The sequence below is a fragment of the Procambarus clarkii genome, chromosome 8 (genome assembly GCF_040958095.1).
Source record: "Procambarus clarkii isolate CNS0578487 chromosome 8, FALCON_Pclarkii_2.0, whole genome shotgun sequence".
Taxonomy (NCBI): domain Eukaryota; kingdom Metazoa; phylum Arthropoda; class Malacostraca; order Decapoda; family Cambaridae; genus Procambarus; species Procambarus clarkii.
In genome coordinates this window covers 45,891,576-45,916,955 of record NC_091157.1, presented here as the reverse complement: position 1 = coordinate 45,916,955, position 25,380 = coordinate 45,891,576, and the positions used below count along the sequence as shown (strand labels likewise).

At 40.5% G+C, this 25,380-nt stretch overlaps 2 protein-coding genes across 7 annotated transcripts in view; both read left to right on the top strand.

The window, feature by feature from the left end:
* ChAT (Choline acetyltransferase) overlaps nt 1-25,380 on the top strand; it is a 176,172-nt gene that overhangs the window by 88,662 nt on the left and 62,130 nt on the right. The window lies entirely within an intron of this gene.
* On the top strand, nt 853-2,610 carry VAChT (Vesicular acetylcholine transporter). The gene has a single exon (XM_069320473.1). The coding sequence runs from the start codon at nt 853-855 to the stop codon at nt 2,608-2,610; it is 1,758 nt and encodes a 585-aa protein (XP_069176574.1).

Sequence of the window (25,380 nt, the reverse complement as noted above, 5' to 3'; positions counted from 1 at the left end):
AAAAATAAGACAGAACTTCTTGGGATTATCTCTGCCGAGTTTGGGTAATATATATACAAGCGAGAACAGTTTGTAAGGTCGGCTTCTAGTTGAGAACACCAGAATACATAATCTCAAACCAGCAAAGTGCGGTATATAAAAACAAGATTACGCCACTCAGGGAGTGACGCAGTGGGAAGGAGCTTCATATACTTTGTTCAAAGCTGCCTCCATTCTCAAGTAGTGACCAGGATGGTTTGAAATAGTTGGTTGTGAATCCCACTAACCCCTGAGCGCTTCTCCTTTGCTTAGCTTCCCTGCTTAGCCGTTCGTTTTCACGTTTCCTAAAAACCATCTGGTAATTGTGACGTAGTGGTTCTTCTAGAGCAGCTACTCTTCCCACTTACAGCTTAGTGTGTGGGAGCAGACACCCCCCATTTCCTCTTACCTCTGCTCTAATACACTACTCTTGACCCTCTTTCTTCCTCCTCGCTCTCAACAGTCGCCTCTTGATCTTCTGCCGTAATCTGAAGAGCACTCCGCCCTCCTCACTGTAGGGCCCTCGACGTCGGCCCGCTCTCATTACTAAACAAAATCCAGCCAGGTCGCGCCAGCTTGGGTCTAATTCTAAAAAAGGAAAAGAAAGAGAACAGATTCTAACTGCAGTTGAGGCCCGGCCGACCCAGATAAGGCATGAGCGCGCCCGGATGGCGAGAGTTAGTTGCGGCTGAGGCCATCACAACCTGCTGCTGAGTCCTCGCTTGCAACACCTAGAGCATGGACCAGACCAGGTCCAGGTAGTCCCTGCAGCCAAGTGCAATCTCTTCCATATACCTTGAGTTGTTTTACACAAGACAGAACTAATCCACCACCATGCCGTTACCGGATGTGGTAATGAACTTCGTGGTGCCGGGGATCAACCTCAGCCTCCAGGAGATATCTGACGCCCTCTACAACTGCATGAAGGAGCAGCGGGTGCAGAGAAAAATCGTATTGGTGATCGTGAGCATAGCGTTGCTCCTTGACAACATGCTCTACATGGTCATCGTGCCTATCATCCCAGATTATCTACGCAGGATTGGATCTTGGACTACCCATTTTGAAGGAGGGAATACCATCAGATTTAACGAGTCCAACACTAGATATTTAGCAAATGCCACTGGAAACTACTCTATTACCGACACGCATGTTAAAACGAAGCTTGTAAACCAGGTGGTGGTATACGAAGGTGAGGACTCGGCTATCGGGATTCTCTTCGCCTCCAAGGCCCTTATACAGCTCATGATCAACCCCATCTCCGGTACAGTCATAGACAGGATTGGCTACGACATTCCTATGACATTTGGCCTCATTATAATGTTTTTCTCCACTGCCATCTTCGCTTGCGGTCGCTCCTACGGCGTCTTGTTCTTCGCCAGGAGCCTCCAGGGAGTTGGCTCAGCCTTCGCCGACACTTCCGGATTGGCCATGATCGCTGACACTTACACGGAGGAATCGGAGCGTACGAAGGCTCTCGGTATAGCCTTGGCCTTCATATCCTTTGGGTGTCTAGTGGCACCTCCGTTTGGAGGGACGTTATATCAGTTGGCGGGGAAGGAGGTGCCCTTTTTAATATTAGCCTTTGTGTCACTATTCGATGCTCTTATGTTAAGGTTAGTCATGAGACCAATAAAAGACCAAAAGAAAGAGCAAGGTCACGAACCGCAAGCCGGAACTCCTATCTACAAACTCTTCATGGATCCATACATCTTGTGCTGTGCAGGCGCCCTCATGATGTCCAACGTGTCTTTGGCCTTCCTGGAGCCCACCATCAGCGTGTGGATGATGGACACCATGCATGTGGAGGAGTGGCAGCTGGGGATGATTTGGCTCCCGGCCTTTTTCCCGCACGTTGCCGGCGTCGTTCTCACCGTCAAGCTGTCCAGGAAGTACCCCAACTATCAGTGGTTAATGGCGGCCTGCGGCCTGGCTTTAGAGGGAGTCAGTTGCTTCTTCTTGCCTTTCGCAACCAACTACTGGGTGGTCATGATTCCTATTTGTACAATATGCTTCGGCATCGCCCTCATAGACACGGCGCTCCTACCGACTCTTGGGTATCTGGTCGACACGCGTTATGTCAGCGTATACGGCTCAATCTACGCCATCGCTGATATTTCTTACTCGTTTGCATATGCTTTCGGACCAATGATCGCTGGCAGTGTGGTCACCACTATTGGTTTCGTGGCTCTTAACATTGGCATTGCCTTCTCCAACCTTGTGTACTGTCCGATCCTCTACTCTCTTCGTCACGTGTACGACTACAAGCCCTTCGAGGATGAGGTCCAGGAACAGCTCAACATGGGAGATCCTCCATCCGGGGACTTCCAAACGTACACGATGCAAGAAGGGCAGCAGGTTCCAGGAGAAGGCAAAACCCAACTGGAGAATGCCAAGCTCTCCAAAGGTGGCCAGCAGGAGAACTACGGCACCTACGAGGCCATGGAAATGCAAGCGACCGATTACAATAACCAGGGACTAAATGGCCACGTGGCAGGTGATAACAGGACAATTAATCAGCGCCACGTGGATAATAACCCATTCCGGCAACAGCAGAGCATGCAACATGGAACAAGTTTTCACTATGACCAGTAAATGTTCTAAACGAGTGTAAATAAATGATAAGTGTTATGCATTAATATGGACGTTATTCGTTAATAAGATTTATTATTTTGTATTACTTATCTTCTCTGTTGTAAATAGGAATTATAGCTCACATCCTGACTTGTAAACCTGTTCCTGCACCCTCACGTCTGAAGGTTTAGTCATGTTGCTCTGTTGATGTGTGTTTTATATTAACTATTGTGTCGTTAACGCAATAATAAGTATCAAATAGCGATGTTGCTTCCTTATGATAAGGAACCTTGTGGTAACATCGCCCAGGATATGTTGTTGTCAGCTGTTTCTATTCGTCTCCATATTTATTATACACAGCCTGAAAACAATTTTCTTGTTATAAATGACTAGGTTGCATGTCACCAAAAAAGATGCACATTTTGATTTCTTTGACCTCTAAAAGGTCAAACTTTCAGGCCACACGCTGGGTAGTTTCTTTCCTGTTTCTGATGTCAATACTAGTCGATGTAGTTCTAGATGTATATAGTTAGGATCTATTAAAGAAAGTTGGGGAGGTCAGTACCCAAGACTCTGCTACGGTTCACGGGAAGAAAGAAGAGAGACCTCAGGTATCAAGCAAATTAAAATTTAAACAAATCCTGACATCAAAATTGTTTACAAAATTTACCTGAGAATCTTGAAACACCAGTTTGATCATTAGAAAATATTTACCGAACTCCCACCTAACTTATCAGTAAAAAAGGAAATAGGAACGTGATTATGAGTCCATGTTCAGACTATTCATATTAACGCGAGTTTGCATGCAAATCGGACAGTTTCAACTCCCTGTGTATCTGCCTGTGGATATAAGAAAAAGGCCTCATTCTGAACATAAAAGTCTTCATGTTGTCGCCACACGAAATATAAACTCCTCGGGTTATAGATCTCTCAGTAGGGAATAGGGCGGGGGCGCTAGAAAGCTGTTGTTTATGAGGGCTTAATGGGGTATGATGAGGGATGGGGTGACCTGGCAGTACAAGGGTTGAGTGCAGAGCTACAGCACTCATGTGAGGCTGAGTGAAACACTTCAGAGACAGACAGAATATCATCCGGACTAAATCTAACACTTTTGAAGCGCCGTAAAGAATACGGATAAACAGTACAAGCCAGAGTATGGATAACCAGTACAGGCCAGAGTATGGATAATCAGTACAGGCCATAGTATGGGTAACCAGTACAGGCTATAGTATGAATAACCAGTACAGGCTATAGTATGAATAACCAGTACAGGTCAGAGTATGGATAACCACTACAGGCTAGAGTATGGATAACCAGTACAGGCCAGAGTATGGATAACCAGTACAGGCCATAGTATCGATAGCCAGTACAGGCCAGAGTATGGATAATCAGTACAGGCCATAGTATGAATAACCAGTACAGGCTATAGTATGAACAACCACTACAGGCTAGAGTATGGATAACCAGTACAGGCTAGAGTATGGATAACCACTACAGGCCAGAGTATGGATAACCACTACAAGCCAGAGTATGGATAACTACTACAAGCCAGAGTATGGATAACCACTACAAGCCAGAGTATGGATAACTACTACAGGCCAGGGTAGGCTGAAAGAGGGTAATATAGGCTAGTTGGGGAAGATAATGTAAGCCAGTGTAGCCAGGGGAAAATAATTTGGGCCAGTTTTGATTAGATTTTCGCCATACAGACATGTGTACGCTCTCTGGAAGGACAATATATGTGGTTTGGGCGCGGACAATACAGGTCGGTGTGGATCGGCAATACAGCCCAATGTGAGCAGGTAATAATAGCTAATGTAGGGGGGACAATACAGCCCAATATGCGTTCAGGAGGAGCAATACAGATCAGTGTGCGGGGGTGTGAAGGGAGGTAATATAGACCTAAATGAGTGGTGAAACTGGGTAATATAGACCTAAATGAGTGGTGAAACTGGGTAATGTAGACCAAAATGAGGGGTGAAACTGGGTAATATAGACCTAAATGAGTGGTGAAACTGGGTAATATAGACCTAAATGAGTGGTGAAACTGGGTAATATAGACCTAAATGAGTGGTGAAACTGGGTAATATAGACCTAAATGAGTGGTGAAACTGGGTAATATAGACCTAAATGAGTGGTGAAACTGGGTAATATAGACCTAAATGAGTGGTGAAACTGGGTAATATAGACCTAAATGAGTGGTGAAAATGGGTAATATAGACCTAAATGAGTGGTGAAACTGGGTAATATAGACCTAAATGAGTGGTGAAACTGGATCATATAAGCTAAAAACAGCCAGGGAGATAAGAGATAACGAGCGTGTCGTTTATTATAGCCAAGTTGAGGAGGGTTTATAAGGGCCAAAAGGGTGGATAGGCAGCCCAGGCAGGGGAAGAGACCAAGGCGGAGTGTTGGGATGCAGGACCGACCCTAACACTAGCCCATCACGAGCCGTCTGCACGCAAATCTTACAGTAGCCAGTCTCACGAATCACTATAGAATAGTCACCGTATTTTTTAATTTGTTTTTTCTTCTCCTCGCAACTCTAAAACCTAACTCGAGGCCCCGAGCAGAGTGTTCCTGAGAGTCATATGCTATCTTCCTGTTTAGGAGGCGCGTTAGGGGGGAGGATGAATTGATGAATCAACCACCACCATTTGGAAATTTGGTGTTCCTGTAAATTTTGGCTAAGATTTTGATGCTAATTAACCATGGATGATGCTGCTGGAGGGAAGAATATACATAAGGGGATTAACTTATTAACTTCAATCTCAGGAGGATGCTATTAACTGCTCAGTGTTAAGTTGGATTTTAGAAATGCGACCCATCACTTGTTGGGAACCTTGTGAACTCACACATTTTCCACGCAACATATATTACATATATATGTATTATATATACATATATATATATATATATATATATATATATATATATATATATATATATATATATATATATATATATATATATATATATATATATATATCTTTTGCAAGAGCTATCAAAACTAGCATCACTATCAACATCACTACAACCACGACGACCACATGTGTAGCCAGTTGCTTCCTCCACCACACACACCACCACCACGACTACTACGACCACCACCACCACGACCACCACCACCTCCACGACCACCACCACCTCCACGACCACCCCCGTACCTCCAACAAGCCAGTTCTCTCGATCTTCCATAACCTACAAAATCCAACGTCACAAGCTAACCAAAATCTCACAACACCCCCCCCCCTATCCTTACCTAATCTATCCTACCCAACAGATGCAGAGAAAACGTGGGTATATAGATATATGTGAAATGCAACTTTTCATAGAACGTTACATTCGGGACGTTGGTTACATACCAGCGAACCTAACCACCAGCATCGTGTTGCATAAAAACTGACAATAAAAATTGCAAAGGTTTGCAACAAGATTATTACCAGAATTGAGATGTCTGTTCTACAAGAACACGTTAAGACAAGTGAATCTCACAACCTTCGAGGACGGTATAGGTACTAAGAGGGGAAATGATTACTTCATAAGTGATACTGATGGTAGGAGACAGAGGACACGGGTGGAAGCTCGAAACGCAGGATAAAAGAATAGGTCAATCAAGGGTATTATTGACGGGGCAGTAAGAGTTAGAGATGACTTCCTCGTGGTCACTGATAGGTAAGGTGTGTATCACCACCACCACCACTACCATCACCTGACCACTACTACCACCACCAGCACTATCACCTCACCACTATAACCACCATCATTACACCACTAACATAACCACCATCACTTCACTACTACACCACCACCACTATCACTTCACCACTACAACCACCACCTCACCTCCACCACCATCACCTCACTACCACCATCTCACCTCCACCACCACTACCTCACCACCACCACCACCACCACCACAACCACCACCTTCACCTCCATCCCAACCTGCGAGTACACCTGTAGTGGCTAAGGTAAAGTTAGGTTACTTACGGGCTATTCATGCCCGTGCCACCTCTTGGGTGGCTTAATCTTTATCAATCAATCTAAAGTTAGGTAACTGTTAAGAGAAAACTCTATACCAGAATGACTATAAGGCACACAAAGATTATTCGAACATGAGTAGAAAGCTACGAGTGAAGGTGAAGTACCCAACCACTTAAGTCATCCCAACCTTGCAAGACGTAAGGCCGGCGCCCTACCGTCCAGTTAGTAGACGATGCACAACCGCTGCCGCTACACTCCCCCATGGTTACCAACACCAACGGCGGGTCTTAACACAAAGCAGAAAACCTGTTCCAACTGTTGCCACTTCAAGCCGACTTCACAACCCTCACAAAATCACTCCCTAATGCAATCACCACGACCAAACAACCACCATCCTAACAACCACTATCTCTACCACCAACATCCAGTCTACAACTGCATAAATATTAGTGTATACAAAGCCAACCCAATCAACACCATCAAATGAACAAATTCACAAGGGCCGTGACGTAGGTTCGAACCCTCGTCACGGCCCTTGTGGATTTGTCCATTTGATGCATCACGCTATTGTGATTTCTGTCACAATCGCGTGACAATTGTGACAACCATCAACCACACCCACACACAAGCTTCCCAACAATTGGTGAACTTTACCATGCCAGTCTTCTCGGAATAAGAAAGGTTCTAGTACCAAAATGTAGTCACCCAAAAACCGACCATTTTGAGCCTGACCACAAGGATTATTTTTGTAACGACTTCGACTCTTTGTATTCTGAGACGACTCTGGACTCCCCAAGAGAGAGAGACAAGAGATTCAAATAACATTAAAAATTGCGTAAACAACTGCTCATGTTGCACGCCAAATGTAATACCGAAAGCCAGAAGATTATATTGACCGCCAGATTAAAAAATAAATAATATATGAGATTGGAGTAAGTGGGAGTCTCTTGTCTGCGAATCAGAGCCCTCTTTGATGTCATGCAATGACATGAGAGAGGAAGCGAACACGTTTTCTCGTTCTAATTTGCATCTAGAACATAATCCAGTTTAGCAAACAAATAACTGGCGAAAATAACAGAAGAAAATGCTAATATACAGAGCGATATCTCTCCGCACCTAGAGTAGTACTTTGCAAATTGGAACGATTTGTATAGTCTTTCATTTTCCTCTATTTTCTTTGTACTTGTTCTTGATCTCCATCTTCTTGTTCTCTGATTCCTCTTTGTACACGTTCTTTAACTTCCTCCACAACTTATCTTACTGGAGACCTATAGTTTGCCAGTTTTAGAGAGGCAAAAGTTCTTCCCTGATCTCCACCGTAGTTCTGGCCAGTTCATTTTTATCCTGACGGTAGTCTTGTGTGTGAGTGAGTGTGTGTGAGTGTGTGTGTACCATCCTATCTACTACTGCCTTAACGTGAGATGACTGCTTTCTTAGATATACCTGTTATCATGAACGTGCTCTATGCAATAACATGGTGTAAACATTTTTTTAATGAAATACTACTGATAGAATAAATGTCTAAACTCCTTGAATAAATGCAGTTATAGGAATGGCTAAAAAAAAATGTGGGTAAATTTTGAACATGAAAATAAATATATATAATAATTAACTACTGTATATTTCATTTTTATTAGGGTCTATTTTTTCCGTAATAAGTTATCATTATGTCCATTTTGAAATATAATATTATATATATATATATATATATATATATATATATATATATATATATATATATATAATATATATATATAATATATATATATATATATATATATATATATATATATATATATATATATATACACATATATATACATATATATATATATACATATATATATATATATATATATATATATATATATATATATATATATATATTTATTGCCTAAACTGTGGTAACATATTTATTAAAAAGATGTTTATATATATACAAGTCAATCAAAGTGAAAGCCCCTGACAGGAGAGGACCATTGTCTTCACGGGGCTGTATTGTCTTCTTTTGTGTATCCTACAGTGCTAATGTGTGTGAGTAAGTGTCTCCCCGCTATCCTGGTTATCCTGGAAGGAGAAGGAGAGTCTACTCTCCTCCTTCCTCTCCCCCTTCTTCTTTCCCCTTCCCCCCGCCTCCTTTTTCCCTCTCCCTCTCTCCCTGTGCTGAGTGGTGTTCTCTGCCATAAGAGAAATCTAATATTATTTTTCCCAATTAACTTGTAACAATAAAAGAAAAATCATTATACAGGCCACTAATGTACAATGCTCATGCATATATATATATATATATATATATATATATATATATATATATATATATATATATATATATATATATATATATATATATATATATATATATATATATATATATGTATATATATATATATATGTATATATATATATATATATATATATATATATATATATATATATATATGTATATATATATATATATATATATATATATAACATTAAAAAGAAAGTTTCTCCCTAATTTCCATATAAGTTGTGTGCCGCTGTAGTGCAATGTTCGGCTTCCACAGCTGTTATCACAACTAGCAAATAGGGGCCAGAAATGCCATTTAGGAGAGAATATAGCTGGCTGGTTAGCATGAGGCATCCGGCCACTGTATATATATATCCGGCGACTTATGATTTCCATCTCATCCCGTTGGGGGGCGGGGAGGGTTCCCTATTTAACCGAACACCTCATTCTTAAGTCATGTTAACTCAGGTCGTTACCTTTAGTACTCTTTCCCATCAATGTTCCTTCATCTCGTTGTTGTTCTGCGATTGGATTTCCGTTCTGTTCAATGTTCTCTTCAAGTTCCATGTCCACCTTCCGTTCAATGCTCCACGTTTCCCTTCTGGAAGATCACATCTATACTGACTCCAGAGTCCCGCATGCTGGGCTCCCCCCATCAACCTTGGGGTCTGATACAGGACTCCATATATGCCTCATTGCTGGTCTCTTTATACGTTCCATTTGCTCATGTAATTATTGCCAACTGCTGATATTGTAACCATCTGTTCTCACCATGACCACCTGTTGATATCATTATCTCCTGCTGGTATAATTACCATCTGCTGATTTAGTCACCGTCTGCCGTACTTAGTTACTACCTACTGATCTATAGTTGCCCCCCTGTTAATGATAATTTAGTCACCACCTGTTGCTTAGTCACGACCTGCTGCTTTAGTCACCACCTGCTGCTTAGTCACGACCTGCTGCTTTAGTCACCACCTGCTGCTTAGTCACGACCTGCTGCTTTAGTCACCCCCTGGTGATATATTTACTACCAGCTATATTGTCATCCACTGCTCTCACCATCCCCCACCTGCTGTCACCATCACCACCTGCTTTCACCATCAGCACCTGCTCTTACCTGCAAATATCACTAATTTTGCATGGCAGTTGAGTTGGCATCAACCAATCAAAACACAAGCTCACGAATTAGAGAAGCAGCCGTCGTAAGAAGGCACAGTTAACTGTTAGTATCACTGACAAAACGTGTACATGAATAATAAATAATAATATTAATAATATAGTAAATAGAGGTTAAGACAGCCGTGCAGGTTAAGAGCTTTTGTTTACCTGTGAGGGCGGCTTTAACACCCCCTGATCAACGTGCCATTTTACAGGTAGTGAAGATATATATATATTAATTAACTCTTTACACCCCTGTCCTTAAACCCTATACCTTGCCTGTCTAAATCCACACCCATTCGTATGCCATTTATTTGTTTCCAAGCTTAAATATTTCGTAATATTTGAGTAGATATAAATATAAAAGATGCTATAGAGTCCTCGCCCTTCCCTTCCCCCAATCCCCACCATTCTCGTCTGCATCGCTTGTAGGCCTCCTGAGCAATGTCCCCCTTATGTCAGGGCTCTGTAAGGTTCAACTTTGTGTAGGTAGTTCATCAAGCTTAGGGGCGATGTACTCACGGAAGAAGTTGAACTGCCTCTGCCATTTCAAGAATTCATACTCCAGTAGTTGACCAGTTCGAAGTTAAATATATATATATATATATATATATATATATATATATATATATATATATATATATATATATATATATATATATATATATATATATATATATATATATATATATATATGCCTCAACCTCTTCCGTGTTACAGAATCAACTTTCCATTAGCTGTCCAAACCAATTGAATCGTCATATCACTAAAAGCTAAGTGCATTTACCCTCCCAAGATATCTTCACATAGTATTAGCTATCTTTTCCCCCCAAGTGGTATGTATGCTATTATGAGCATCTTGTAGAAAGTGTATATATACATAAACGGATCATGTTGTCATTATTGCTTCAGAGTGTTGTATATGTGATGTTAACTTTTTTATATATCTTTTTTTTATCGTATATATATATATATATATATACGATATATCGATATATACGATATATATATATATATATATCGTATATATATATATATATATATATATATATATATATATATATATATATATATATATATATATATATATATATATATATATATATATATATATATATATAAATATATGATATAAGCGTCTGTGTATGACGAGGTGTGCGATGTTGATCCTTATTCATTGCTCCACTGAGGGTCGAATTTCTTTGTAATGGAATAAATTCATCTTTGTGTCAGAGCATGGACTAAAATAGCATCTTTATCCTGGAGCATACGGACCATAATCGTATACCTCCACGTCCCATGTACCAAGTACAAGACTTCGCCATTGTTAATAATTCCATTGCAATTGGGATCAAGAGCCCCTTAAAACAGAATGTAAAATAAAAAATTGTAATTACAAAATTGACAAAAATCCAAGTGATTTTGTAAACGTTTTGTAAATCCAAGTGATTTTAAAAACGTTTGGTGAATCCAAGTGATTTTAAAAACGTTTTCTAAATCCAAGTGATTTTGAAAACTTTTGTAAATCCAAGTGATTTTGAAAACGTTGTGTAAATCCAAGTGATTTTGAAAACGTTTGGTAAATCCAAGTGATTTTGAAAACGTTTGGTAAATCCAAGTGATTTTGAAAACGTTTTGTAAATCCGAGTGATTTTGAAAACGTTTTGTAAATCCAAGTAATTTTGAAATCGTGTCTATAACGTTATAGTAATTTTCATACCGCTGGTAATTATATCATGCTGTTATGCTGAAAATATATCCATATATGTCTTAGGGAAATATACGTATAAATATGAGGTTTATTTACAGTGGTAAAAATGAGGTTTGTTTATTATTATCGTTCTATTTAAGCCGCATCCAGGCGCTTAGCCATGATATGATAGAGATATTGTCATAGTTAAGTTAAACCCAGGTTAAATGGCGTTTGTAAATACACTTAAGGTCAAGATTATTGTAGTTGTTTGTGTACTTGTGTAGGTGTATTCTACGAGTTATTATATACAATGGGGGGTACGTCCCATGTGTAAACTAGCCCAGATTTCCGAATCAACTATATTTGCATCTAAAATCTAATGACCTGAATGGTTGTAAATCCACTTGAATTATATAAAGCTCAGCCAACTCGCTTGTCATTGAAATTTTCTTGATAATATTACGGTTCGCCTTGCCCAACCTAACCTAACCTAACCAAACCTATCCTAACCAACAGAAGAAAAGCAGGGCCGGGCTTTATACCGCATGAAGTGGGTTAGACCATCCTCAGGGCATCATAACATTCACACGTGACTATCACGTGCATTACTCTAAGGAAATTTGGTCCAGTTAGAAATAATTAGTACGTAATAAGGCTCCTTTGAGTTCTTTTTTTTCACCCTTTTGACGAAATGTTGTGTCGAATGTAGCTGTGATATCTTAATTGAGGGGGGATGTGGTCTGAAGTGCTCTCTACCACACCAGTTGTGGTTTTCTCCCAATATTGTTACGTGTTCAAGTTATTATAATGAGAACTCTAAAGAAATCAATCTGTTTATTTGATTAATTAAATATGTTCGACTCTCAAGGGGTTCCACATGGATGACATACGTTTATTCCCACGTTAAAGTGGTATATATATATATATATATATATATATATATATATATATATATATATATATATATATATATATATATATATATATAAACGCAGGCTAAAAATGTTACAAAACAGAGTATTGATCTTTAAAGTTCAACGTTCAAATGTAAATCACTTATTTTGTTGACCTAGCCAAAGTTAATGTTTGTGTAGCAGATAGAGTGAAGCAAAGTTGCCGTGAGACATTGTAAACCTGTAAAGTAAACCTGTGTTTCGTATTAAGAAGAGCGTCAAACCTATTCCTTATGAGTTTCTTACCTTAATGAATAATATTGATGAAATCGGCAAGGGGATATTTATATTGTCTTTCCGTCAATATGTTAATGAAAAAAATATGATTTATCATTGTGATCTTTTTATATATATATATGTATTTACTCGTAATATGAAGACGTTTGGTTCATTAACGCAGGACAGTTTCCTTGTAAAACTATTTACCCATTATAGAAGAGGCTTAAAAATGGCTAGAAGGAAAGGGAAAATTAGTGTGTATAAATGTATGTGCAATAGAATAGGCTATACATACAGTATACACAGAGGAATGTAACTGTGATATATACAAAATATTATACATGTATGCCTATGAATAAGTATATATATATTATATATATATATATATATATATATATATATATATATATATATATATATATATATATATATATATATATATATATATATATATATATATATATATATGTAGGAAAATTTATTCCTCTGCCATTGCATATGATATAAATTCATGATTAAAATTAAACAGTGAATAAATGTATACACAATGCTTAAGCTTACAGAAATAGAAACGAATGAATCCAATACATTGCTCTATATGTATATAAAAGATATGCTCATTTTGAGGGGAAAACCCGTGTAGGCATAATAGTAAAGTATTAGTGGTATCGGTAGAAGCACCAGAGCACATCCTTCCCTAAAGTCAACTTCTATCTGTACTGTGGCAGCCAGTGAGTCGATCGTTCCTCTCTCTCAGGCTTGCATCCCAAACTGACAACCCGCTGGATCCAACAATACACGTAATCAACCACAAACAAATAATAGACTCAAACCATTATTGAGAGTTTGTATTTTTTCTGTTAGCACTTCTTGTAGTGCCTTTCCAATCACCCCCAGAAGGAAAACTGGATGTGTGAGTTTCATTTACTTGAAATAAATTCAGGATATTTTTTTAATTTTTTTTTGTATTAAAGTGGTCTGTTCTTTGAAGCGGATGAAGTATACATAAATATATTTTTTTTTAGAAGTCTTATCATCGCGTCAGCCAGCTCTTGATTCAGGTTGTGATGTTTGCCGATGGTGTCCAACTCGTTGTTTACAGTTCAAGCAATAATTTTCTATAGTTAAGGGTGAACAACGGAAATCGAGATGATTTCAAGGAATGACTTGAGTTACCTGTCGAGACCCAGAGGGTTCATAGCCTATCGCAGCCGATAGGCTATCGCAGCCGATAGGCTACAGCGTTCATTCGTAATTATTTTGGTAATAGTTTCTATATTGCATTCTCTGGCCCCTCTGTAACGAAGGAAGATGCTCCAGAGTGAACTAGTGATTAAAGGACAATGATCAAAATCAATATAAAGTATTCCTCCTTGGACACCGAAATGTTGTGTATAAATCAAAGTGATAAAATCATTTATGGTGTACACAGTTCATGAAGTTTGCTGCGTCACGCTGCGTCACGCTGCGCCACGCTGTGCTAGAGCTAAGAGTGCCTGCACCTCTGAATGACACAATGGCATAGCGCCAAAGTGGCACAGTGAAATAAGAATACTGTGACACAATGAATCAATATCAAAGTCGCACCATGACACAGTAACACCGTGATCCAGATCCACAGCACCGTGGCACAGTAACACCGTGACACAGAGCCACAGTGCCACAGTAACATAAACAAACCGGTAAATAGAGTCAAAGTGTCTCAGCGTTGCAAATGACGAAAGCGAGCATAGATGAATGGCGATAAAAAATCCCTTATACACTATATCATCTAAACGCGCTGCTCTGGCAACGCTGGGGGGCTTAATAAAGCCTTTTCTTCAGTAAAAAAGTAAAGCAGAATTGACATCAATTAAGAAAATATACATATTCCTTCTCCGCCGTGCTCTGAATTAGAGCTTCAAACGTAACTTAAAACATAAATAAAGGGGACGAGTAAAGGAGAGATAGGAACACAAATGACATTTATATTTTAAATAAAGCACTACCCATGGAGCTGTCACAATCTAATCATTATTATCAATGTTTTGTACGAATGATAATGATGTCGATGATGAGGATGATGATGATAATGATCTTTTGATAGGTATGTAAGTGTTATTGATTCTCACATGTTACCAATGGGTAAAAGATGTTAAACTCCTCTGGTGTACAATGTTCATACTCCTTTGAGGATTAATTGCAAGCCTCAGTTCTCAACTGAGGAACACTGTAACTGGCTGAAGAGAGAGTGTGGAGACCTTAGTTAAAATAAAGGCTGAAGGTGTGTTGGTTGTACCTTAAATTGTTTTTTTATCCTCCCTTCCTCCTTTAAGACCTCAGCTCGAGATTGGTGCTGATTAACTCAGGCTGATGTTGAGCTCAGGGTGGTGTTATTGAGCTCAGATTGGTGTTAATGAGATCAGACTGGTGTTCTGAGTATAGGCTGATTTAAATAAGCTCAAATTGTTGTTCTGAGCTCAGACGTGTTAATGAATTGTGGATGATATTAGAGAGATTTGATAGGTGCTTTAGCTCAGAGAGAGAGACAGACAGAGAGACAGAGAGGTGCTATCTTTAATTCTTTAATATATAGGTCGAGTAGACGAAACGTCAACTTTAAGACGACCACATAATAGAGACGACTCCATCCATCCCCCCTCCCTCGGTTCTACGTTTCCATTGAAAGACGACCTTTTTTCCAAGACGACTAGCCCCCAACACGACCCTTTCCCAAGTTGTTCCATTCCCAAGACGACACCACGACGAACCCATCCCAAGTAAAAAAATTCCAGAAGCTACTTCCTGCTACGACAACACCCTCCTAAGCAGGTATCATGCCACGACCACCTAATACCTCTGACGACATTCTTCCCAAGATGACTCTCTCTCGACGACATCCTCATAAGACGACCCATTGCCTTCCGCGACAATATTTACCCCGACTTCCTCGACCGCAACGACACACGCCTCAGCCAAAGTACTTCCTCGTCAACCCATATCCACGACGACACACTCTAAACGACACCCTCTCTCAAGACGATTCCCTACCAAGACAGCACCTTCCCAGCAACACGACACCCTCGTAAGATTGCACCGGAAAACGACGAGGAACGACGTGGAAGTGTAACTCTCGCATATTCATCCATTAAGTCCTATTAAATATGCACATTGTAACGCGAATCATATTTGAAGTTCGTAGATTATAGAATAGAAACATATTGACATTACATTCTTCTCTCGAACGGCGATGATGTTAGGCCAGAGGTTAGTAAATAATGCATGGTATTCTGGTATGAATATAAGACTTGAAGAATAAGCAAAAGACCTATTGGCTCACACAAGGCCAATAGATCCTATTCATATCTACTCAAGCTCATTCATACATGTGTCTAGCCTGTGCTTGAAACCCTCAAGTGGGCCCACGTTTAGTATCGTACCCAGTATTGTGTTCCACGAATCAACAACCCCTGTGTTTGAACACCAGTGACAACAACCCAGTTCTTTCCTGAATCTAAATGCCATAACACGCAATAAGTGGAGAGCGCTGGGCAAATTACTGTTGTTGAAGATTACGCTACCACAAGAGATGGTGGCACGGGCATGAATAACCCGTAGGTGGTAGATGTTTGGAGTGAATGTGATCTTTGGAGGTGTAACATCTTTCAGTGTGTCTGGGTCTCTGTGCTGTGCAAAGTCTAGACCAGGTATGTCAAACTGAGGGTCCCCCCGAGGGTCATGTGGGCCACACATGACAACTAATTGAAGTTATTTAATAATAAATTAATGCAGAATATTTGTATTACTTAAACTTAGAAACATACCATGTGCATACAAATGGTTTAGCGGCTATCCACATTCATGAATGCAAAGTAATGAAGTAGTTTAACAAAAGAAAAAGCGAAATTTTAAACGGCAACATAGACTTCTATGCAACAGCAACAAATACATTGTACAAAAGTCACCACAGTTCAAAATGAACATTTATTTACGACTATTCAATCATTATTAGTGTTTGGTCCTGAGGCTTGACACTTCTTTTTAATGACAGTTTTTGCTATGTCTGACTGAAATGTGTGTGCAGTTCCCACTGTGATCAGAAATGACAAGTGTTGATCAGTCAGCCATGTTCTCTGAGAAGCTTTTGTTAATTTCACGAAGGAAAATAACTGTTCACACACATAGGTAGAACCTAATATTGCCATAATCCTTGTGGCAAGCAAAATGCCCGAACATAATACCCGCTAGTCTCTAGAGGGTATTATGCTGGGTAGGATGATAGCTCATATCAGTCACCAACTTGTTATCATCCTGTACGGTCTCTCGACGGGGAAAACTCACAAACTTGTGCTCGGTATTTGGTCATGTAGATATCATTCAGTTTTTTTGCTGGTTTTATTGACAACCAAACTGCTTTTCACACGTATAACTGACAACTAAAGTCAGAACATCTAGCCTATTTTGGAACCAGATGAGGACTGTACACAAGGTTTAACGAATCCCTGAAAAAACAAAACCATTTGAGGCCTCTCGAAAGGAATTAAAATTTAAAACGAATGCTTCTTTTGTACTTGGTGCGCTTCAGGCTGGGGTGTTTAGCCCAAAACTGATTAATATTTTGTTTTGCAATTAAATAATTAGTAGGAGAATACTTGCAGAGTTGTCATCTGCTATTCTGATGATTTCGAAGTGTTTTAAATGCTGAAACTCAATTGAAAGTCGAGTTTCAGTAGATTCACTGGCAACTAAAAGTGTTGACTTTGGTTTCATTAGCACACGACACAAGCCAGAACCCTCTATACCTATAAGAAAATAAATGACATTGTTTTCAAAGTTAACAATAAAAATATTGGCACTTATACCTCGCAGTAAGTGCACCTGTGAGCAGCACTTACACCTGTAACACATACACAGTGACATCAAAGCCTCAGGAGTGAAGAACTTGAAAATACTTACTAACAGGACTACTTGCATCAAGAATAAATATGCTAGACTATTTTACATGATGTTTGTTAACTCCTTAATTGATTAGGATTCCTTCTACTTGATTATCCTCTCAACTTCCACATTGAAACATCGAAACATAATTCAGAATGAAGCAACGAGTGCTTATAGGCACTCCAAGATGCAACAGACTCATTAGCTATGCAGTAATTGCCAGGAGCAGGCTCAGCTATCTGTTACCTGGGACTGGTGTCTGCAGAAGACTCTCTCAGTCTTGAGCACTCCCTCTCAGTCTTGAGCACTCCTACTCTGTCCTGAGCACTCCCACTCAGTCTTGAGCACTCCCACTCAGTCTTGAGCACTCCCTCTCAGTCCTGAGCACTCCCACTCAGTCTTGAGCACTCCCACTCAGTCTTGAGCACTCCCTCTCAGTCTTGAGCACTCCCACTCAGTCTTGAGCACTCCCTCTCAGTCTTGAGCACTCCTACTCTGTCCTGAGCACTCCCACTCAGTCTTGAGCACTCCCACTCAGTCTTGAGCACTCCCTCTCAGTCTTGAGCACTCCCACTCAGTCTTGAGCACTCCCACTCAGTCTTGAGCACTCCCACTCAGTCCTGAGCACTCCCTCTCTAAACAATGTTAAACAGGAAATGAGTCGTGATCTCACAATCCACTTTACTGTATGCTGACACATGAGACCATTTACACCTATAAGTATGAGGCACTTAGAACTTTCTAATGACTATCCACCCTCGAGTTATTGAAACTTTCCTCATAATGCATCCAATGTTTGCCAGTAACTACCTGTCCCTGTATAACAAACCATCCTATGAAATGAGGATTTTAGCATCAAATTAACACAATCTCTGTAACTTTTTATGTAGACTAGGGAAGCTGTTCAGACGAGGAGTCACAATAACGTGGCTGAAGATATGATGACCAGACCACACATCAGAAGATGAAGAGACGACGACGTTTCGGTCCATCCTGGACCATTATCAACCCTTGAGTGAAGCTTCATAATGGTCCAGGGAATAGGAAAGCTGTACTAATGAAGTTACGACATGATAAAGGGATTCAAGGGGCTCAAGATTCACCAGTTAAGCAAATACTTATGAAGACCCATTCTCAATCTACTTAAGAATGGCGCAGGGCGACCGAAACGTCGTCGTCGTCCCTTCACCTTCTAGTGTGTGGTCTGGTCAACATACTTTAACCACGTTATTGTGACTCATCGCCTGCAACTACTTATGAACTACTTATGAACTAGTATGGTGTCCAGCGAGCAGAGTTCCGTAGTCGTTCCTGCCTCCTACCAACAAGTTCTTCAAGAACACATCAGCTTTACTACCCAGTTCACTGTATATTGTTCACACTAACACTGTATTGCACCGTCAATGAACCCGTCCTCACTACCACCTCGTAAATTATCAGGCCTTCACTCAACCTTTTGATTAATTAATTAGGCTCTCACGCCGCCTCATAATTACTTAATTAACCTTACACGACCTTTCCGCAGGTAATCACCTAATCACTACATAGTTGGGACTAAATTGCCGATATCTATCCCAAAAGTACAACCGCTGCTTTTCTGCTGACTCGCCACCCAATCTGTTCTCACCATGTGACATGCGTAAGATTTGTGGTGGTTTTGCCTAAAAAGCGTATGATAGATAGATAGACCGATAGATAGACCGAGAGAGAGAGAGAGAGAGAGAGAGAGAGAGAGAGAGAGAGAGAGAGAGAGAGAGAGAGAGAGAGAGAGAGAGAGAGAGAGAGAGAGAGAGACAGAGAGAGAGAGAGAGAGAGAGAGAGAGAGAGGCAGAGAGAGAGAGACAAAGAGAGAGAGAGAGAGAGAGAGAGAGAGAGAGAGAGAGAGACAGAGAGAGAGAGAGAGAGAGAGAGAGAGAGAGAGAGAGAGAGAGAGAGAGAGAGAGAGAGAGAGAGAGAGACATTGAGAGAGAGAGAGAGAGAGAGAGAGAGAGAGAGAGAGAGAGAGAGAGAGAGAGAGAGAGAGAGAGAGAGAGAGAGAGAGAGAGAGAGAGAGAGAGAGAGAGAGAGAGAGAGAGAGAGAGAGAGAGAGAGAGAGAGAAGGCTGTCATACTAGCTGTCAGCATCCAGACAATTCTGTCACATTGGACACTAACAATGACATTAAACCCCTTCAGTACAGGGATCACCTTTTCACTGCTGGAAAAGGTATAACGAGAAATGGAAATAATCAGAAAAGAGCACTGAGCGAGAGGTAACTCCACTATCCACCTTCCTTCTTAAGTTACCTGCTTCACCTTTCCCAGATCTCCACTTCACCTTTCCCATCACCCATCTAACTACGTTCTATCCCTCACGAACGATCAGCTCACGCTCATACAGCCGTGAAACATGACAATGGCTAGTTCGACTCAACACAAACACTTCAATTTTAAACGATAAAGGCAGTGGAATCGAAAAATAGGAGTACACTACTCCTGGCACTGAATGTTTTAGTTGCTAACTAAAATACATTTCACAAATTCCACTGGATACCACCGCATGTAAACATCTCAAAACATGATACTGTTGACATGCTTGTAAAAACTTCCAGTAGCATACCTGTAGTGGTAATTAATATACATGTTTCGTTAGCAGTTATAAAGAGAATATTGAAACGAATGTCAGATGTCCTATCTAAACCTAACCTAAACTAACACAACTAAGTCAATAATTTATGTTCTTAATATAATATAATAATTATAATTCAAATAAACTAATTGGAAACAATTTATTAAAAATAAAGAAAATCACCCGGCCTATTAGGCAAATCAGGCGTTGCATAGTAGGCCAAGAAGTGCGTTCGGCTACTAGGTACGACATATATATATATATATATATATATATATATATATATATATATATATATATATATATATATATATATATGCTATATGGTTAGTATAGTATATATGAATGGCCACGACTGTGGTAAAAAAAAAAATAGGATCTTCTCCCATTTGTTCTGCTCGTTACTTTCTTCATCATCCTGCATCTCAATCCGAGGTCAAGAAAGGTCAGATAGGACCATTTCACACTGCGGCTCCTGATTGGCTGTTTGTCACCCTGCCAAGGTTTCACTCCTCTCGCTCCTGTTCCCCCCCTTCTATTATCTCCCTCAGTTCCATTATTTCCCCTCAGTTCCCCCTTTTCTTCCTGGGCCTTTCTGCGTCTCCTTTCTTTGCTTCTCTTCCATCTTGCCCCTTTCCCACACCCACTCACAAAAGCAGGTAGTTATGTTATGCAGAAAACGGTATAGGATTTGGCCAGAGAGAGAGAGAGAGAGAGAGAGAGAGAGAGCGAGAGAGAGAGAGAGAGAGAGAGAGAGAGAGAGAGAGAGAGAGAGAGAGAGAGAGAGAGAGAGAGAGAGAGAGACTGACAGACATAGATGAAGTGAGAGAGAGAGAAAACGAGCATCAGCCAACAGTATAATTGCTGCTAACTCTGTTTAGACTGCGTTAATGGCTTAACTAAGTTACCCACATTTGAACAAAACGGAATGGACACAGTTTCCATTTTCTGTGTTGAAGAATTTTCTGATGGCTGCGTTCCTATTTTTTATTTTATTTCCTTGCGTTAAAGTGAACCAAATAATTAAGTGAAAATATCATTGTTTTATTTGAAGTTTAATAACGAGTGAGGAAACTAATGGGGATATCTAAGACAATCATTTGTTATAGTTTTAAACGAACATGAGTGCACGCATACATACATACACATACATAAACATTACACATATACACAAGCATACATTAACACACACATACTGATAGGGAAGATAAGAACAGACTATTTACCACCAGGAGCACACGCATTAGGGGACACAGATGGAAATTGAGTGCCCAAATGAGCCATAGAGACATTAGAAAGAATTTTTTCAGTGTCAGAGTAGTTGACAAATGGAATGCATTAGGAAGTGATGTGGTGGAGGCTGACTCCATACACAGTTTCAAGTGTAGATATGATTGAGCCCAGTAGGCTCAGGAACCTATATATCAGTTCATTGACAGTTGAGAGGCGGGACCGAAGAGCCAGAGCTCAACCCCCCGCAAGCACAACCTGGTTATTACACGCACACACACACACACACACACACACACACACACACACACACACACACACACACACACACACACACACACACACACATACACACACACACACACACATACACACACACACACACAGTGTATTAAACAGGATGAGATAATACCCAACAGGAAGAGAGGTAATGAGATTGGAGAAATCAAAGAGAAGCATTATTTGTCTGACGAAACAGGCATCTCCATGTTGATGTGGTGATGGAAAATTCATGAGATGGATCATAACTGAAGAATGATTTAAGTGGAGTTGGCAAGCTAGAGAAATGTTTTATGAAATGGCTGCTCGACATTAACACAAGCAAATGTAAGATAATGAGGTTTTGGGGATTGAAATGAATTATGAGATCAAAGGGAGTTTAATACGATAGTTGAAAAAAGACAAGGAATATATATGACCATGTTACTGTTCCCTGTTATTGCGTAAGCCTACACAAGAACAGAGAAACATCAGCGGCATATGCAAAGACTGGTGCGTATTTATGTAGCATTCAGGCAACATTGCCGTAATATGTAGCCACAGTATGGCATCCGAGCATGACAAATCGCAAAGAAAATTTAGAGAAAATTCCAAGGAACTCCCCATAACCGATGATTGGTCCAAGATAACTAAATTACAATCAAAGCTTAAGATAACTAGACCTCACAATGCTCGAAATAAAAGACAACAAGATATCAGTGGTGACAATTAGGAAGTTAAATAAGACGGCGTCGAGGACCGGGTCGACGGGGACCGGGCCACGGAGACGTTGAGCCCCGAAATCTTCGCAAGATAACCGCAAGGTAAGATAGTAATGTAGGAATTGAATAATGAAATTTAAGTCTGTGAATAGACGCTGAAATCGGAACACTGTTCAACATTCCTTCACTGTAAGTCTACTGAGCAAGTGGAATGATCTGAAAGGCAATTCAGTTAAGGCTAATTCCATTAAGTTTAAACAAAAATTGGCGTGATGAGTGGAGAAAGGATCCGGAGCATCTAGGCTGCTGGTGACGGAAATGCAAGGTCCAGGAGCTAAAACTCAACTTACAAGCCCACACACACACACATGTTTATGTAAACACGAAACCATTCACCCCCCTCAACGTACCAGTGATTTGTGAATAGTCATAAAATTCCCCCTTTGTGTTAATTGAGGAGTAAGGGGAGGGGGTGAGTCCCCTCGCCCTCGACCCCTCACACACTCAACCACCCACATGAGGCCTCATACTTGACCCCTCACACTTGACTCACCATTCTCTACTTGTAGGATCTCTCTTCACCTTTAATCCCTCTCATGCTTAACCCCTTCAAGTATGACCTCTTACGAGTAGCCCTTATTCTTAACACCTCATGTTTGATACTTGATGTCTTATACCTCATGCGTGACACCTCATACCTCATACTTGACACCTCCTACGTGTCCCTTCGTGTCTCATATGTGACTCCTCATACTTGACTTCTGACACTTAAGTTCCTTCACACCTGACTGGTCCAACTCGCCGTATCACTGAAGGGATGATACGGGAAAGTACACCAGGAAAGGTACACCTGTAGTTTGCCTGAACTTTACCTCTAGTCGGTTTCGAGAATTCTTCTGCTAGCGATATCTTCCTCCATCAGTCTGATGCTTCGCCTGCTGGCAGGATATCTCGCATAACCACTACAACCCGGTTGATCCAGCACTTCCTGCTGGAACTAATTGGTACTTGAAAAAATTCTCTTTCGTTTGGCAATATCTCGTATACTTGGTGGTTGATAAGCCATAGGCCTCTTGATATTCATAGAGTGTTCTCTGGTTGTGACCAATATGATTTCATTAACTAGGCCTATATTATATTTAATTGAAAGGAAACCAAGATAAATCTGTGATTGAAACATCTGGTAAAGGATTGAACAATTCCTGGGTTCGTATCCTGGCCGGGGAGGATTTACTGGGCGCAAATCCTTAACTGTAGCCCCTGTTTACCAAACAGTAAAATGGGTACCTGGTTGTTAAACGATTCTTCGCGGGGTTCGTATTCCAGGGAACATAGGATTAAGGACCTGCCTGAAACTCTACGAGTACTAGTGCCTGTACAAGAATGTAAGAACTCTTGTATATATAAATACAAAAAAATAATAAATAAAAATCTGACCAGACTCTATCACAAGAACACACAGACCGGGAAAAAGGTCCCCCAGAATGTAAATATATAAATATCGACAATATTGTAGCGAAGGTCAATGGGGGACTTTCCCTGTCGTTTTGACCTGCACTACAGTACTGACTAAACTAATGTACGCAATAATTCAGTCCCTGACCATCCAAGTGGTTGGGCACCATTCCTTTCCCCTCGTCCCATCCCAAAACCTAATCCTAACCCCTTCCAAATGCTATATAGTCGCAATGGCTTGGCGCTTTCTCTGATATTACCCTCCCTCCCTCTAGAATGAGGCCCCTGGCCACTGCAATTCCCGCTCTCAGTATCGCCTGAAAAATAAATTTAATCAAAAACTCAATAGAAGTGAGCAGACGGTGAGTGCCTTTATGGTGGATAATTTCTGCCCACAGAATATCCGTCACCATCCGCACGGTGAAGCTCCACGCGGGGACCCAAAATTACATGCGGCACCTTCGCTGATTCTGTAAAGGAAACCTACCTGGTGTTCAGGGTATTATGTTGTAGGGGTAGTAGACGCGAGACAGTGCCATCCCTCTGATCCATTAAGGCCGTTTCTCGCTGTGCTAGACAACAGGTGCGAGGCTCGTCCATGTAATCGTCGCTCCTGTCGTAATGGCATCGTTGTGAATATTAATATTATCGTGGCAGCTGTGAAATTGGAATTCCGGTGTTCCTTCAGTACCGCCCAGATGGAGTTCAGGGCAAGGAACTTGGGCTCCGTGTTTCCCTCTTTACTGAGTCCAGGCACGTGGATCATATTTTCCATCGTCTGATCACGCACAATGAAATCACATTAACGTGATAGATCAATGTTGTGTATGAGAGCATGATGTGTATGTGAGAGCATGTTGTGTATGAGAGCATATTGTGTATGTGAGCATGATGTGTATGTGAGCATGTTGTGTATGAGAGTATGATGTGTATGAAAGCATGATAGGGATGTTGGGCATTTTGTGCATGAGAACCGATTCAACATGAGAGCGTTAGTGGAGGATAGAAGAAGGAAAGAATAATTTCGGAAGAACACCGAGCTATAGGATGTTAGGAGTCCTCCAGCATAACACAAAAGATATTCTTTGTGTCAGCAAGTTTAACGCTTATTTTCTGTTCTTTAAGTGTGTCATTAAATACAGCCAGTTTCACCAAGGTATTGTAGTGGACATGAGACGCAGGGGACTGAACACCACCAGGACTGAACACATGATGAACAGCGTTAACCAGATTACTGCAAAGTGTGTTCTATTGGTTGATAGGCAAGGTTAATATCGGAGGACAAAGGGTAGGTTATCTTGAGGTTATCTTGAGACGATT